We start from the raw sequence: 16,660 nt of genomic DNA, 5'->3' as shown, positions 1-16,660 counted from the left end.
TATTTGGTTGATTGTGGGGCTTGAAATCTGGGTCTGGGTGCTGTCCCTCAGCCCTTCACCTCAAGGCTAGTGCTTTACCTCTTGAGCCACAGGACCACTTCTGGCTTTTTCTGCTAATGTGCTGAGGAATCCAACCCAACCTCATGCATGCAAGACAAGCACTCTATCCCTGAGTCAACTTCCCAGCCCCTGATGTTTTGTTTTTTCACCATTTGGTTTATTTGTAGATTTTTAGGTGCATTCTATACTCAGAGAAATCATACAACCTACGTTTCTGTGGATCTGGCTTACATTCCTTTCTTACTCTCACTGAAGGCCATTGATGGTCAACTGACTTTCTTGGAATCAAACTATCCTTTGTACTGAGGGTTTTATTCATTCAGGCATTCCAATTTGTATTTGTAGAGTTTGCATTCCCAGTCATTGTTGACAGATCATGTCTCAACATTGCCATTGTATACCTTATTCTCCTGGTTTATTGAAACTGCTTCCTCCATTCTTCTCCTTTAGAGATTTCAGTGTTTATTGAGTGAGTTCCATAACAGTGAGTATTGACTTTTGGATTATGAATTTTCATTTGTCTGCTATAGATTTTGAGGTACTTATGGGGCTTAAAATAGATTACAAGAAGCTGCTTTGGAATAATGACAACAATCTGTGATGATGAGAATAAAAGAAAAAACATAAACACACAATAAATATAGGGCTCTGATCAAATCCATAACTGAATGTAGAGCCATGTTATAATGAAATCTTTTCCTTTAACTTTTAATGAAACTTTTTGTTTAACATTTTAAGATAAGATGGGGTTACAAATTTGACAATGTAATTACTACCTGGCTAATATCACTGTACTTCCTCTGTACATCGCCTTGTCAAAAAATCAAAATAAAAATATTTTCAGATATTAAAGTCATACAAATGTAAATGGCAACTACATTGTATTCCTCCCATAATTTGAAAATTGAATATTTAATTTTCCATTTTTCTATGGAAATTACTAGATATGTTAATAATTTTCCCTCTTCCTAAAAATCATGTCTAACATTTGTCTACACAATTTACAATGTTAGAACCTTCTCAGCTCCTTGTATAGTCAGTGTCATCAGTAAGTTTTATACATTTTTAAAATTTTATTTTCTTTTGGTAGTATTATGAACTGTTGCCATTGAACAGAGCAGTTTATGAATACAATGTCTCTTGAACCATGTTACCATATTTACCATTTTCACCCACATCTCCAAACCCACTCCTTCCTTTTGTTAATTTTTGAATTATATATTGTACTTTTTGTGATTTAACAGAAAATTTATGTACACTGTATTTATAGTTTTATAAATATAGTTATATATTTATGTATATTGTCTATCATTTCTGATCTACTGAGAGCACAAAAAATGAACACCAAAAAGGTGAAGCATATCTTGTCTGAGTGGTGCTTAACAGGGAAAAATGCAAAGGAATATGGAATGGATGGGTGGTGAAAAGAAACATAATATCAAATGAGCATTTGAAAAATGGAATTAGTAGTGGGTCAGGTTGATGTAGATGAGAAGATTGATGGAAATAGTGAAAAGTATCAAGAGACAATTGCAAGACAATTGATATGTTGTGCAACTTCGAAAAAACTATTAAATTATTTTTTTCAAAAACTAAAAAAAAACCTTCCTTCAAAAAACTTCAATTGGTTCTTCACAGAATCCAACACAAACTGTGATGCATGGCAATCTTCTCATTCATAGAGTTCCCAATTTTCTTTCCCTTTAGTTTACCTTTGAGCCTTTTGATCATGGCCTGAGTGACCATAACAGGTTTCCTGCTCTCTATCAGATGTCCCCAAAGGACACATCGATAGTCACTGCCATGGTGTTCTTACTGCTTCACTTCAGCTGGAGCTGCTTGGGACTGCTGACCTCACAAGTTGAGAATGGTCCATGGGATCTTGCTGAATGGAAAGAAGAGTGACCAAGAACAGAGTTTGTGCAGCCTATGAGCTAGTGATCTTAAGCCAAGACATGTCACATATATTCAAACTCATTGCAGTTCATAATCATAATGAGATAAATCTATCTTCAGCAAGTGTCCTTATCATATATGGTGATAATGATTCCCTGATAGCATTAATGATATTTATTGAGCAAATTTTTATACATGGCAAAGTTTGGATCATGAACTCTCAGTGGGATTTTACCAGGAGGAGGAAATATTTCGTGTTAGGCTCATTGTATGTAACCTCTGATTTTTACACCCCGTCAGTTGAAGTTTCTGGATTCACAGATTTTGTCAAGGCAGTTAAGCCTTCCAAACACCCAGAAGACATTTTTCTTGCCAGGCTGTGGTTTCTGTCATTTAATTGCTCAGATTCTGTGTCTGACTATGTGACATGGGACAATTTTGCTCAGGATGCCTCTTTAGATTGGTTGCCTCGGCTCATTTTTGACATGACAATATCTGCAGACAGTTACAATATATACAATATTGTGTATGCTGTAGCCCAGGCTCTCTATGAGATACTTCTTCATCAAACAGAAATTCAAACGTTGGGAAATAGAAAAGAAACAGTGCCTTCCCCTGAACAGGTAAGTTCTTCTAGGTTGGAGTACACACACTATGAGCAAAGGCACTTTTAAAAGGGGTTTCTTATTGTATGAAATCAAGTATTTCTGCTTGTATGCATGTTTGTTTCTGTATATGAATATATATGTTTGTGTTTATATATACAAATATATATGTTTGGATTTATATGTCATACATAACTTGGTTGCTAAAATTAATGAATATTTCAGTATTTGAAGCAATTTTCTCCACTCTTAAGTTTTTCCTTTCTTTTTCAGAAACTACTATACACACGAAATTGAACAAATTTATATTCAGATTTAAAATATTAAATATTTCAGGTGCTTTTCAAAACCCTATATGATTCTTTATGTTTCAGTGTCTTTGAGGTACTCTAGACATGTGAATATGCTGTTAAGAAAACAACAGGACAGTTACAAGGATAAAATATATTCCATATTTCTATAAGTTAATTTTGGCCAGTGGAGGGACTTGAACACAGTGCCTGGGCTATATCCCCAAGTCTCTTTGTACTCGAGGTTAATGCTCAACCATGTGAGCACAGCAATTCTTCTTGCTTTTTCTGAATTGTTCATTTGAAACATGTTTCTCACTTATTTTTCTTACCAGGCTGGCTTTCAAGTATGATTCTCTGATCTGAGCCACCTGAGTAGCTAGGATTACATCCATAAGCCACCAGCAACTTGTTCATGAATTCCTTTAATTACTAATAGCCTCAACATGTTCATAGTTAGTGTTTTGAAAACCCTAAATTGAGCTTTTCCCTATGAGTTTCTTCAGTCAAAGCAAAGGATGACCTACTGTACAGAATTACCCATATGTTCAGAAGTGACCTAGTTTCATTCAACTTTTGGAATTAAACATTTAGCAACCTCCAGCAATAGACATTCATAAAATAGTGATTGTGTCAAGAAGGAATAGAATGATTTCTCTGAAAAAAGTCCTACTTCTCCTTTTCTGAGTGATCAGGAAGGATTATTTTTCAGAATGATTATTTTATTACTCCGTAGATTTTCTTCTGAGATACTTGATTAGACATTTCTATTCTTTGAATTCATAATCAGAGATTAAAGGCAAGCAGGACTGTTTCTTTCTTCAGATTTTTGTCTTAACTCTGGAATTTACTTTACCATAAGTTCTCTCTTTTAGCTGCACACTTTTATGAAAAACATCCATCTTTACAATCCAATTGGAGATCAAGTGATTTGGGACAAGAAAAGGAAATTGGAGCCAAAGTATGACATTCTAAATATTTGGGATTTTCCAGAAGGTCTGGAACTTGCAGTAAGAATAGAGAAGTTTTCTCCATATGCTCCACATGGTAATCAATTGTCTTTATCTGAAGATATGGTAGAGTGGGCCATTGGAACTACAGAGGTGGGTTTGATCTAATCCTAATAATTTTAAGGACACACAAATCAGCAAGAGTCACCCTTTACACCTGGTTGAGTGCCAGCAAATTTCTCCTATAATCCTAGCAACTAATAGAGCTGATATGGGAATATCAGTTTAGAGTCAGCTCCCATAGGAAACTCTGTGAGACAATTATCTCCAATTAACCACCCAAAATCTGGAAGTAGAGCTATGACTCAGATATTGGAATGTTATCCTTGAGCAAAAATAGCTCAAGTGCCCAGGCCTTGAGTTCAACCCCAAGATCAGAACCAAAAGCGTTAAATGTGTCTCTACGTGTTGATTTTGAATATTGTCATAAGATGTAAATTACATTATTTCAGTAGGAATCTAATACTGTGATAAAGTACCTGAAAATTAATTAATGTGGTTTAAATATTTCTTTTACTCCCCTCCGTGGAGTTTCATTTAATGGTTAATTGAGCTTCTATTCAACCATCTTTGCTTAGAGGAATCATGGAAAGCATCTGTGACAAGAGACTCATGTCATGGTCATTGGAAAAGAAAGATAAGATGTCTCAGGTATTCACACAATGCTATATAATGGAGGTTTCTTTCTTGCTCTTCCCCAAGTCACAGATGAGTAGGAGACAACCTATAATGACATGAATCCATGGTAACACCATGGGGCTGTACACCAGAAATTACTTTCTCACCACTACTTTCAGCCTTTTAAAGATCCCATACCTTTCAGTAATTCAACAGGCTGAAAACCAAGGTGGTAGCACATAGCCCTTGGGAGTCATGGAATATGGAATCTATAACAGATTTCAATAAATTGACTGCGCTTACCTGCATAAAACATTATTATTAAAAATCACATTCTTTATGCTTAAATAGGGATACAGGTTGACCCATTGTAATGATGAGATGTACAAGACACTATGTTGAAAATGAACTTTACAACTTCAGCAAGGGTTGGGGGGGAGTTGTTGGGGAGGTGGGGAAGAAAGGGATGGTAAGGGAAAAACAAAGGAGGAGGTAACAATGCTCAATAAAAAATGTACTCATTACCTTACTCATGTAACTGTAACCCTGTACAGTATATTTTACAATAAAAAGTTGCATAAAATTGCATTCTTTAAAACAATGGAATTTTGCAGTGTTCAATATGAGTCTGAACAGTCACTGGCACATCCCTGCCTTTCCTCAGACTCCTCACGCTTTCTGCAGTGAGAGTTGTGGTCCTGGATTCAGGAAATCTCCTCAAGAGGGAAATCCTGTCTGTTGCTTTGATTGTACATCTGGCCAAGAAAATGAGATTGCTAATGGGACAGGTGAGTCCAGACTCAAAAAGAAATCCTTTACCTCTCCCTAGTTTTCCTCATCTGATCAAGTTAATTCAAAAGTTGTGCATTAAATTCTGTCACGAGGTGGTATTGCTAATTGTAATATGATAGATCATAGCTTTCTATTTTAAATTTAGTAATATTTTCCACTCTATTGCAGGCAAAGTCATCTCCAGGAATCTTTCTTATCACTAATCATTATGACAAGACTCAACTCTAATAGAAAATTAAACATATCTTATTAAGGGGAGTGTTCATCTTAAAAGTTATATTTTATGCACACAGAAAACATGGATTTCACATATCTTTATTTCTCAGTGCCCAGAACTCTACTTGGCACCAGACAAGGGCTCAGTAAGCTGGATTCAGTATAAGAAGTGAGCATGACTATACAGTGTCCAAGAGTGGTCAATCTGTTCTACAGCTTAACATGTGAGCAGATGAGACAAACATAATGGGTTGAAATCAAGAGTAATAAGGTAAAATTAATGTTTTACAGAAACATGTAGGGAAACATAAGCTATATAATTACAATTTTAATATGATTGAAGAACTGTTAATGAGAGTGAGAAATAGTGTAATGAAATTTTAATAAGATACTATAGTAGCGAGTGGTAGATGGCAGTCAGTCGTTCCCGCTCCGACATCTCCATTATCCGTGGCGGCCATCAACGTCTCTCAGATCCCTCTGGCCTCATCTGCACTACTCGTCCCCACACCCTCCGTGGTGGTAACCCGCCATCATGGTGAAGCTTGCAAAGGCCAGGAAAAAATCAAGGTGACCCCAAGAAAATGGCTCCTCCCCTGAAGGAGGTAGAAGAAGATAGTGAAGATGAAGAAATGTCAGAAGATGAAGAAGATGAAAGCAGTGGAGAAGAGGTTGTCATTCCGCAGAAGAAAGGTAAAAAGGCTACAACTTCAGCAAAGAAGGTTGTTGCCCAAACAAAAAAGGCTGCAATGGCCACACCTGCCAAGAAAGTAGCTGTTACTCCAGGCAAAAAGGCGGCAGCCACCCCAGCCAAGAAGACCGCTACACCAACGAAAGCAGTTGCAGTATCTGGCAAGAAGGGAGCCACACAAGGGAAAGTAGTGGTAGCAACTCTTGGTAAAAAGGGTGCTGTCACTCCTGCCAAGGGAGCAAAGAATGGTAAAAATGCCAAAAAAGAAAACAGTGAAGAGGAGGAGGAAGATGATGAGCAAGAGGAGGAGGATGAGGAAGAGGACGAAGAGTGATGAGAAAGAGGAGGAGGATGAAGAAGAGGATGAAGTTGAGCCAGTAGTGATGAAAACAGCAGCTGCTGCTGCCTCAGAGGACGAGGAGGATGAAGAAGAGGAGGATGAAGATGAGGAGGAAGATGATGATTCTGAGGAAGAAGCTATGGATACTGTACCAGCTAAAGGAAAGAAAGCACCTGCAAAAGCTGCTCCTGTAAAAGCCAAGAGTGTGGCTAAAGAGGAAGATGAAGAAGAGGATGAAGATGATGATGACGATGAAGAGCAGGACGACGATGAGGAAGAAGAGGAAGATGAGGATGAGGAAGAAAAGGAAGAAGAGCCTGTTAAATAGAAGCACCTGGCAAAAGAAAGAAGAAAAAGCAAACAGAAGGAAGTTCCTGAAGCCAAGAAACAGAAAGTGAAAGGCTCAGAACCAACTTTTAATCTGTTTATTGGAAACCTGAATCCAAACAAATCTGTTCCAGACCTAAAAGCTGCCATCAGTGAACTTTTTGCTAAAAATGATCTTACTGTTGTGGATGTCAGAACTGGTATAAACAGGAAATTTGGTTATGTGGATTTTGAATCTGCTGAAGACCTAGAGAAAGCATTCGAACTCATTGGTTTAAAAGTCTTTGGCAATGAAATTAAACTAGAGAAACCCAAAGGGAGAGACAGTAACAAAGTTCGTGCAGCAAGAACACTTTTGGCCAAAAATCTCTCCTTCAAAGTTACTCAGGATGATTTGAAAGAAGTGTTTGAAAATGCCATGGAAATCAGAGTAGTCAGCCATGGTGGGAAAAGTAAAGGGATTGCCTATATTGAATTTAAGACAGAAGCTGATGCAGAGAAAGCCTTTGAAGAAAAGCAGGGGGCAGAAGTCGATGGATGAAACATTGCCTTGCATTATACTGGAGAAAAAGGACAGAGGCAAGAATTCAAAGGTGAATCAAAAACTCTGGTTTTAAGCAACCTCCCCTACAGTGCAAAAGAAGAAACTCTTCAGGAAGTATTTGACAAGGCAACTTTTATCAAAGTGCCTCAGAACCCCAATGGCAAACCTAAAGGGTAGCATTCCTAGAGTTTGCTTCATTTGAAGATGCTAAAGAAGCTTTAAACTCATGCAATAAAAGGGAAATTGAGGGCAGAGATATCAGGCTGGAGTTGCAAGGACCCAGGGGATTACCTAATGCCAGAGGACATGCATCCAAAACTCTGTTTGTCAAAGGTCTGTCTGAGGAAACCACTGAAGAGACCTTAAAGGAATCATTTGAGGGTTCATTCACTGCAAGAATAGTAAATGACCAGGAAACGGGGTCCTCCAAGCCGTTTGGTTTTGTAGACTTCTACAGAGAAGAAGCCGCCAAGGAGGTCATGGACGCCATGGAAGATTGTGAAATTGATGGAAACAAAGTTACTTTGAACTGGGCCAAGCCCAAGGGTGAAAGTGGCTTCGGGGGTCGAGGTGGAGGCAGAGGAGGTCGCGGTGGATTTGGCAGAGGCGGCGGGGGCGGTTTTGGAGGCCGGGAGACTTCCCAGGAGGCAGAGGAGGAGGAGGAGGAGGAGGAGGTGGAGACTTCAAACCACAAGGAAAGAAGACAAAGTTTGAGTAGTTCTTTCTGTTCCTGTGTTTCCCTCTTCCATTTGAAAGAAAGGACTCTGAGGTTGTTACTCTGTTACCTGTTTAATGACATAGCCTTCTGAGGAAATTCCAAGACAGTGTGCAGCCTGTGGTCTACTTAGAATCCATAGAGATTACATTTCAAGAGGGATACCCTGTTGGTTTTGATTGGATATGCATATAAACTTTTTAAAGAGATGAGTGATAGAGCTAACCCTTATCTGTAAATTTGAATTTATATTGTTTTATCCCATGTACAAAACCTTTTTCCTACAAATAGTTTTTTTTAGTGTTGGGGTTGTAAAAAAAAAGAATGTTTTATCATGAAAAAAAAAGATACTATAGTAGCCCAACTGCTAAATTATCAATATATATGATAGTCACTGAGTGACATAATATTGAATAAAAAAGACTGATGGAAGCATAAACACCACCTCATTTGTAAGGAAATGAAAACACTTGGAAAAAATTATATTAAGTGAAGTAATCCAGGCCCAAAGAAACATAGGCTCCATGGTTTGCCTAATTTGCAATAATTTGTATATGTCTAGGATAATCTTAGCAGCTGAACAAAAAAGCTCAATAGCTATATATATATGACCATATAAGATTATGCTAAGCAAAATGAACTCCAAGACATGGACACAAGTGATTTTTCATTTCAGTTGTTGTTTTTAATGTACTATATGTTTCAGTATCTTTTGTACATACTTCTCTCTATGGTATATCCCCTTTTTGTCACTATATGTGCTTTTGGATCCCTAGAAATATATATATATATATATATATATACATACATATATGTATACATACATACAAGTATATATATATATATATAATTATCTGAATTAGGGAAGAAAATGGAAACAACAAATTGAAACGAAGGTCAGGCAGGGGAAACAATGCAACAGTAAAATATACAATATGTTGGACATTATCTGTACAACTTGTGGGGGGAGTCTTGGAAGGAGAAAAATAGGAGAAAAATGAGGGAAGGGGTAACATGTTTGAAAAGAGATGTACTTATTAACTTACTTATGTAATTGTAACCCCTCTGTACATCACCTTGACAAGTAAAAAAGTATGAATAAAAATGAAGGTAAACATGGGAGGCAGTTATGGCTTAGGAAAAAATACAAAAACACTTTTAAGATACTAAATGCTGACATCTGAGGATTTCACCTAAGTGAAAAATTTCCTAAATTCTTTGAAGAAAACGAGGTTCATAAAAACCCAATAATGGGGGCTGGGGAGGTGGCTCAGTGGCAGAGTGCTTCCCTCACATGCATGAAGCCCCGGGTTCGAGTCCTCAGCACCACATACACAGAAAAACCTGGAAGTTGCACTGTGGCTCAAGTAGTAGACCACCAACCTTGAGCAAAAGAAGCTCAGGGACAGCACTCAGCCCTGTGTTCAAGCCCCAGGACTGGCAAAACAAAAAATAAAAATACAAAAAACAGTAATGGTAGAATTCATGTCTCACCAGACATGGAACAATGTGTGAAATGTTCAGATCATCAGTATGCCAACACAAAGAGGACTCAGTGCAACCTGAGAACAGCAAATTTCCTAAACTTATGAAGATACATTGGGCATGGCTCTGGCCTGCAAGGCTCTTTGCTTCTCTATGTTAACTGGTGCTGTTCTTGGGATGTTTGTGAAATACCAAGACACTGTCATTGTCAAGGCCAACAACAAGGCTTTCAGTTACATCTTGTTCATCTACCTCATCTTCTGTTTCCTCTGTTTCTTGCTCTTTCTTAGCCCTCCCAACACAGCCACCTGAATCCTACAGCACATCACATTTGAGGTTGTGTTCACTGTGGCTGTTTCCACAGTGCTGGCCAAAAAAGTGTCTGTGGTTCTGGCCTTCAAGGCCACTTCCCCAGGGAGAAAAATAAGGTGGCTGCTTATATCAGGGGCAATTAACTTCATCATCCCCATGTGCACCCTCATTCAGGTGACTCTCCGTGGAGTCTGGCTGGGAACCTCTCCTCTTTTTGTGGACACGGGTGCACACCCTGAACATGGCCATGTCATCATTCTGTGCAACAAGGGCTCCCTCACTGCCTTCTACTGTGTTCTAGGATACCTGGGCTCTCTGGCCCTGGCCAGCTTCACTGTGGCTTTTCTGGCCAGGAATCTGCCTGACACCTTCAATGAAGCCAAGTTCCTGACCTTCAGCATGCTGGTGTTCTGCAGTGTATGATTCACTTTCCTTCCTGTCTATCACAGTGCCAAGGGGCAGGTCATGGTGGGTGTGGAGGTTTTCTCCATCTTGGCCTCTGGTGCAGGGCTCCAAGGATGCATTTTTGCCCCAAAGTGTTATCTCATCTTTTTAATGCCAAATAGAAATTCTCTGCATGGCTTCAAGGATATAAGACAGTATGAGAATTAAGCACTCAAGATTAAGCAAATAGGTTTGATTAGTATACAGAAGGTCTGATCTAAATCTACAGCAATTATCTCTTGTCATAGTTTATATTATGGAATGTATACTTCAAAGACTAAGGATCTAGTGTGCATTTTCCTAGCAGTGGTAATCACAAGTGATGGTTATTACAATTTAAACTGGAGTTTTGCTGCTATATTTTTGGTTCATCCTTTTCAATCTGCACTTAATTCTATTATCACTTCTTCTTAATGTTTTTTCACTCGTCTTTCTCAGTAACTCTTCTAAATTTTTCAGTATATTGGCTTCCTGTCTGCATACCACCATGTTGCAGAGCCCTCACACCCATTTCATTAATATTTTCCTCTTCAAAAATTTACATCTTTTAATGTTGTGTTTAGAGAATGTTTTGCTCAATGCTTGTATATTGCCACTCACATAGTCACCTTTTGAAATTATCCTGAGTCTCTTTTGTGGGAACTTTCTCTCTGCTGCAGTCTCTCTCTTTGTCTCTCTCCATCTTCTCCTTGTCTTCCTCTTCCCTCTCACATGACTTGTATATGCTACAAAAATACACTTTGAGTTAAGGTTACATTTTATGAGATTTTTTTGAACTTTCTCTTATGATTAAAGTCTGTCATGCCTGGATTTTTTTTTAATTTTTGGGTTGAGATTAATCAGTCTGCATTAATTTGATCCCAAGAATTTAAAATTTTAAATATGATTTTTTGTTATATCATCTCTACTTACAATCTGTTCAAATAGGAAAATTTTTATTTGCCCCACTTCAAAGCCTTGGTTTGGCAAGCTTTACTTATTGTTTCATATAAGTTGATTTAGTGGGCTCCATATTATGTTTACAGATTTACATATTTAAGAGATATGCACACAATTTCACTCATTTCTTGTCTAGTCAAGAATTCTTTACTTGTTTCTCTTCATAATCATTTGAGGATTAAAAATCAATCTACCTAGAGTTGTAAAAATAACATATCTTTTGTCAATTAGGACTAAATTTCATGTATACCCTCAAACGGTGTCTTCCCAAAACGAATACCTAGGACTCTCAACCTAAGAAAAAATTTATAAAGACCTCTACAATGAAAAGGAAGCCATGGTATGAGACATTGGATAAGAAAATGAAAACACATCCTGTGTTAAGATTTTGGCAGAATTAAAATTGTGAAAGTGTCTATATTCCCCAAAGCTACCATTCTTTCAATGATATTCCATGGAAAACTACAGTGCATTTTTGCAGGAATATAAAAATCAATACTAAGAAAAAAAACCAATGGGAAACTCTGATAACCCTAGTTGAGATTAAGAAGATTCTTCTCTGAAACAAGGCTGGGGAAAAAAGTTTCTGGGATGAATTACCTGGGTGGGGTGGCAGATGTCTGTCATCCCAGCTCGGTAAGAGGTGGAGACTGAGGAAATGAGAGTTCCAGGGAAGTCCTATGTGTATGTTAGTCACAACAGTGCTGCCTGCCTATAATCACAGCTGTAATGGAATCTTAACTAAGCATTGAAGTCCATTTGTTTACATAGCTATGAAGTGAAAACATCACAAAATTTCACACAGCAAGGTGTGTGTTGGTGATTTATGTCTGTAATACTAGCTATTCACTAGCTATTTTACCTATCTGAGATCTGAGCAATTCAGTTAAAAGCCAGCCTGGACAGGAAAGAAATTGAATAATTTATCTACAATTAACTAACAAAAAAGCTACAAATAGCATTTGACTCAAATTGGGAGATCACTAGTATTAACCAAAAATTTCAAAAACAGTGTTCAGGCACTGAGTGTCCAGGAATGGCAACAAAGTAAAACAAACACAAAACAAAACAAAAACCTGCAAAGACACAGAGTGGAAGAGATATAGCAGGATTGGGATGGAGTGATGTTATGTTTCCATCTTCATTGTGGGAATCCTCTAGTCTCACACACAACTTTAAGCAGAAGGGCTAAGAAAATGAGGCACAAAGCAAAGTAACTTGGATTCAATCAATGTCCTGAATTTCAGGTAGGGTAAATAGAGTGACCATCCAGTTGTTGCATACACTGGAATTCAGGTGTGAACAACCTTCAGCACAAACCCATGGAAAGACTTTACCTTAGCAGAGAAACAAGGAACACACCTACATAAAATTTGTTAGTGAAACCAGGGTGAAAGGCCTCAGCTCAGCAGGAAATTGGGGCCAGCTACATCTCTAAGCTTTCCTTTTAGATGTGGGTGGAACCAAGTCTCAGCAGCTTCCAAGGGGGGAAACAATGGGAAAGAGCAGAATAAACTATGAATTGATGGTTGACTTGGGTGAAGGAAAAGGTACAGGCTTGGTAAGAATTATGTGAGGCTGGGTATTTTGAGCTCAGACCCCTAGTAGTTTCATTGAAGATTGCATTGAGTTCCTATGCTGGAAAATGGGTGCTTAATAGACTCAATTCTAGAGTGACACATCTCAAAACCACCTACTAGATTAAATACATCACTCCCAAGCAATGGACTGAAAACTGTGACAAATAATCACAACTATATGTTACACCCTTTCAGCAAAGTAGTCAATAATACACCAACAATCACCAGACTGAGAAGATAAGGAACCCATCTAATTCTAATACATAGTATGTTAAATATCATGGAATAACTGTAAGCAAGGAAGTGAAAGAGATCTACAAAGTAAAATATTGGTTTTTCCAAAAAGTAGAAGACATAAGAAGAAAAATTCTTCATTGTTGTTCATTCATAAGATTGAATAGGTACCATTTGTAATGAGATGGAAAAACTGGAAAAAAATGCATACTAAGTGAAGAAAGTCAGGCCCAGAGAAACAGTGGATGAATGTTTTCTTTTAGGCATGGAAGCTAGAATTAGTTTATAAAGTAAAAGCTTGGGTGGTATGCAAGTGTATTCAATACAGTAGATTCATTGGAGAATTCAAATAATGTAATTTCCTACAAAGGCAAAGTCAACTTTCTGCAAAAGAAAACACCAGGAAACAAGTAATCCTAAGGGATAGGATCATTGGGAAAGAATTGGAAAAATGAAGAGGAGAACAGGAGAATGAAGTCACACATCCTATATATATATATATATATATATATATATATATATAGTTCAAAATGAAAAGATGGAAAAGGTGGATAGGGGAGGAATGAGTGAAATGTATAAAATTTGTAAATTGCGTTGTAAAAGGCAACTCCACTGGACAATGACTTAAAGGAAATCTAAATTTACAAAATAAAAATAAAAAATTGAAGTTTTTTAATTGTTTTGGTGTTTCCATGTATGTATATAATATACTCTTTTTAGACACAAATAACATCTATTAAATCCATCCCTTCTTAAAATGATTCCTATAGTACTTATTATCACATATTTATAAATGTATATTATGTATGTTGGTTATGTGGAAACTGTTATATTCCCATTGACCGTCTCCTTCCACCATAAGAAATGGACTGTATTTCATTCCTACCATTCATTTTTTTTTATGGGTCCAGTCATGGGGCCTGAAATCTGGGCCTGGGCGCTGTCCCTCAGCTCTTCAGCTCAAGGCTAGCACTCTACCACTTGAGCCACAGCGCCACTCCGGCTTTTTTCTTTTTGCTTATGTGGTGCTAAGGAATAAAACCCAGGGCCTCAGGCATGCAAGGCAAGTGCTCTACCACTGAGCCATCTTCCCAGCCCTACCATTCATTTTTTAAAATCATTTTTCTTCCAGTACTAAGGCTTGAACTCAGAGCCTTAGTGACATCCCTTAGCTTCTTTGTGGACTGTGTGGATTCTTTCCTTCTGACATACACCCACTTGTCAACGCTTTCTTGAGGACCATAACAGGCAGGTACTGTAGTATGAGCCATATATCCAGCCCTTCTTTGCATTGAATATTTTTGTAATAGTATCTTACTTTTTCTATATGCCCATGCCTGGGCTATAGTCTTTCTATTGATGCTTGCTGCGACAGCTGGAATGACTGGCATATGTGTCAATATTCAGTTTCTTCTATTTACACAGAATCTGAGGATATTGTATTTAGCCTGGACTGTCTTGGAATCAAAATCCTCCTGATCTCAGCCATCCTTCTCAGAACACTCACAAAAATAGCTTGAATAAAAAGCAGGTAGTATCATATCCAGCTTTTGATTAAGAGGGTCTCATGAAAATTGTGCATGTGAACTGTGTCTGTGAACTGTGATCCTGATCTTAGTCATATGAGCACTTGCACTACAGTCATGAGCCTCCTGTCCTGGATCAGTTCTTTAGTGTGCTGGATATGGAAGCCAGAATCTAAACCTGAGCCACTGACTAGGAAGTATTCCTTCAGTTTTTCTCTCCTTTCTTAAGCTATTGCAGTACAACTTAGAAAATCATTACCAGTGTCTGTTGCTTAAGTGTTTCCCTTATATATCTAACTGATAGTTTCATATTTGAAGCTCTTAAGTTGAGGACATTAATAGAATGACAGGGAACTATTTCCAGTCTGCTACAAGCGGAAATGCAGTTGGACAAACAAAATTTGTTACGGAGCAATATTGTGTCCACAATATGTAATTGGCCATGTTGTCAAACATCATTTGACTGAAGTTATGTGGGATTGTTCTGGATCATCTATTATGTTTACTGGTTTCCAGATGTTCTTAGTACCAGTGACTTTGTTTCAGTGGTTGTGCAGTACATTTTGAAATAAAGTTTCCCATATTTTCAGCATTGTGCTTTTTCCTCATGGTTTTGTTCTTTTATTGTGAGAATCCACACAATTTTTTTTTTTGTTTTTGGGTCCAGTCGTGGGGCTTGAACTCTGGGCCTGGGCGCTGTCCCTCGGCTCTTCAGCTCAAGGCTAGCTCTCTACCACTTGAGCCACAGCGCCACTTCGCACTTTTTTTCTTTTTGCTTATGTGGTGTTGGGGAATTGAACCCAGGGCCTCATGCATGCAAGGCAAGCGCTCTACCACTGAGCCACCTTCCCAGCCCCTCCACACAAATTTCAAGAGATTATTTTTTATTTTGTGAAGGTCAACATTGGAAATTTGAAGGGAAATCAATCTGTGAGTTTCTTTTTGAATCGGGCATTTCAACAATATTCGTACTCATCATTGAAATGGGATGTGCTTCCTGTTCTATTATCTTCTCTAATTCTTTCTACTACATGTGACTGGTTTTCAAGTTTGACAGAAATCTTTGATGCCTTATGTTGAATTTTCTTAAGACATCTTTAGAGGCTGTGGCAGACAGTTAAGTACAGTGGTGTCTTTCTTCAGCAGTTTAAGTTGGTATAAAGCCTTCTGATGGCATCTTTATGACAGTGAAACTATGAGATATCATTTCTTTGCAAAAGAGAGCATGTTTGCCTGAATATGTTATGTGTGAATCCAACCTCTAAGTACAATGCCCTCATAATTTTAGTTGACAATTCAGAAGCATAGCCTTTTCTGGCCATTTCACCATTCACATGACATGGCATCATCTCATGCAATCCAGTTGCCTCATCCCAAACGACTTTCATGCAAATAGTTTCTTGACACAGACTTAGGACAAACTACAACCAAGATAATTCCATCTCTGGGGCCTCCTCACTATCTGTGGTCTTGCATGAAATCACAGCACTTGCAGTGAAGAAGGCAAATTTACAAACATGTTTTCTAACTCATGTTTTTCATCCTGAGGCAAGGCTACAAATGCAGAGCCCCTGGGAATACTCTTACACATTACTTCTAGGGACTCACTAGAGGCTTTGATTAGAGGTGAACCATAGTGCAGATCTTGGTCAATAAAAAAAGGCATATATGCACATATACATAACTGAAACTCTGGGCCTTACTTCCTGTCAGCTTTTCTGCTTGGCAGAGGATTCAGGGATGTGCATTTTGGCTTTCACACTCCTCCTTCTCCATGTTCCTCTCCCTGTCAGGTCCCTGGCTGGAACTAGCTGCTTTTCTACAATGAAGAAACGAGCGCACATGGATGGAGATGTGATGATTGCTGGGTTTTTTCCTCTCTACACTTTGGGAATAGATCACACTCACAGCCATACTTCCAAGCAAGAAGAGAACAAGATGTAAGTAATTCAATATTTTACTTCCGTTACTGTTTTATTCTGAGGATGTTTGACTGGTGAGGGAACTGTGGGTGCCTGCATCAATGATCTCTGTCT

General features: G+C 38.1%; 1 protein-coding gene and 1 pseudogene across 1 annotated transcript in view; both read left to right on the top strand.

The window, feature by feature from the left end:
• Positions 1-2,168: 2,168 nt before the first annotated feature.
• LOC106000690 (vomeronasal type-2 receptor 116-like) overlaps positions 2,169-16,660 on the top strand; it is a gene marked incomplete at its 3' end in the record, with an annotated part of 79,347 nt that continues 64,855 nt past the window's right edge. The window contains 6 exon segments of the mRNA XM_013035978.1: positions 2,169-2,579; positions 3,727-3,954; positions 5,144-5,267; positions 9,602-9,687; positions 9,689-10,500; positions 16,418-16,564. Of these exon segments, the coding sequence (XP_012891432.1) occupies positions 2,169-2,579; positions 3,727-3,954; positions 5,144-5,267; positions 9,602-9,687; positions 9,689-10,500; positions 16,418-16,564 (1,808 nt within the window).
• On the top strand, positions 5,895-8,173 carry LOC106000734 (annotated as a pseudogene).

Source organism: Dipodomys ordii, unplaced genomic scaffold (assembly GCF_000151885.1).
Source record: "Dipodomys ordii isolate 6190 unplaced genomic scaffold, Dord_2.0 Scaffold235, whole genome shotgun sequence".
Classification (NCBI taxonomy): Eukaryota; Metazoa; Chordata; class Mammalia; order Rodentia; family Heteromyidae; genus Dipodomys; species Dipodomys ordii.
The sequence above is the reverse complement of the archived record's forward strand: the minus strand, read 5'-3'. Positions and strand labels throughout refer to the sequence as shown.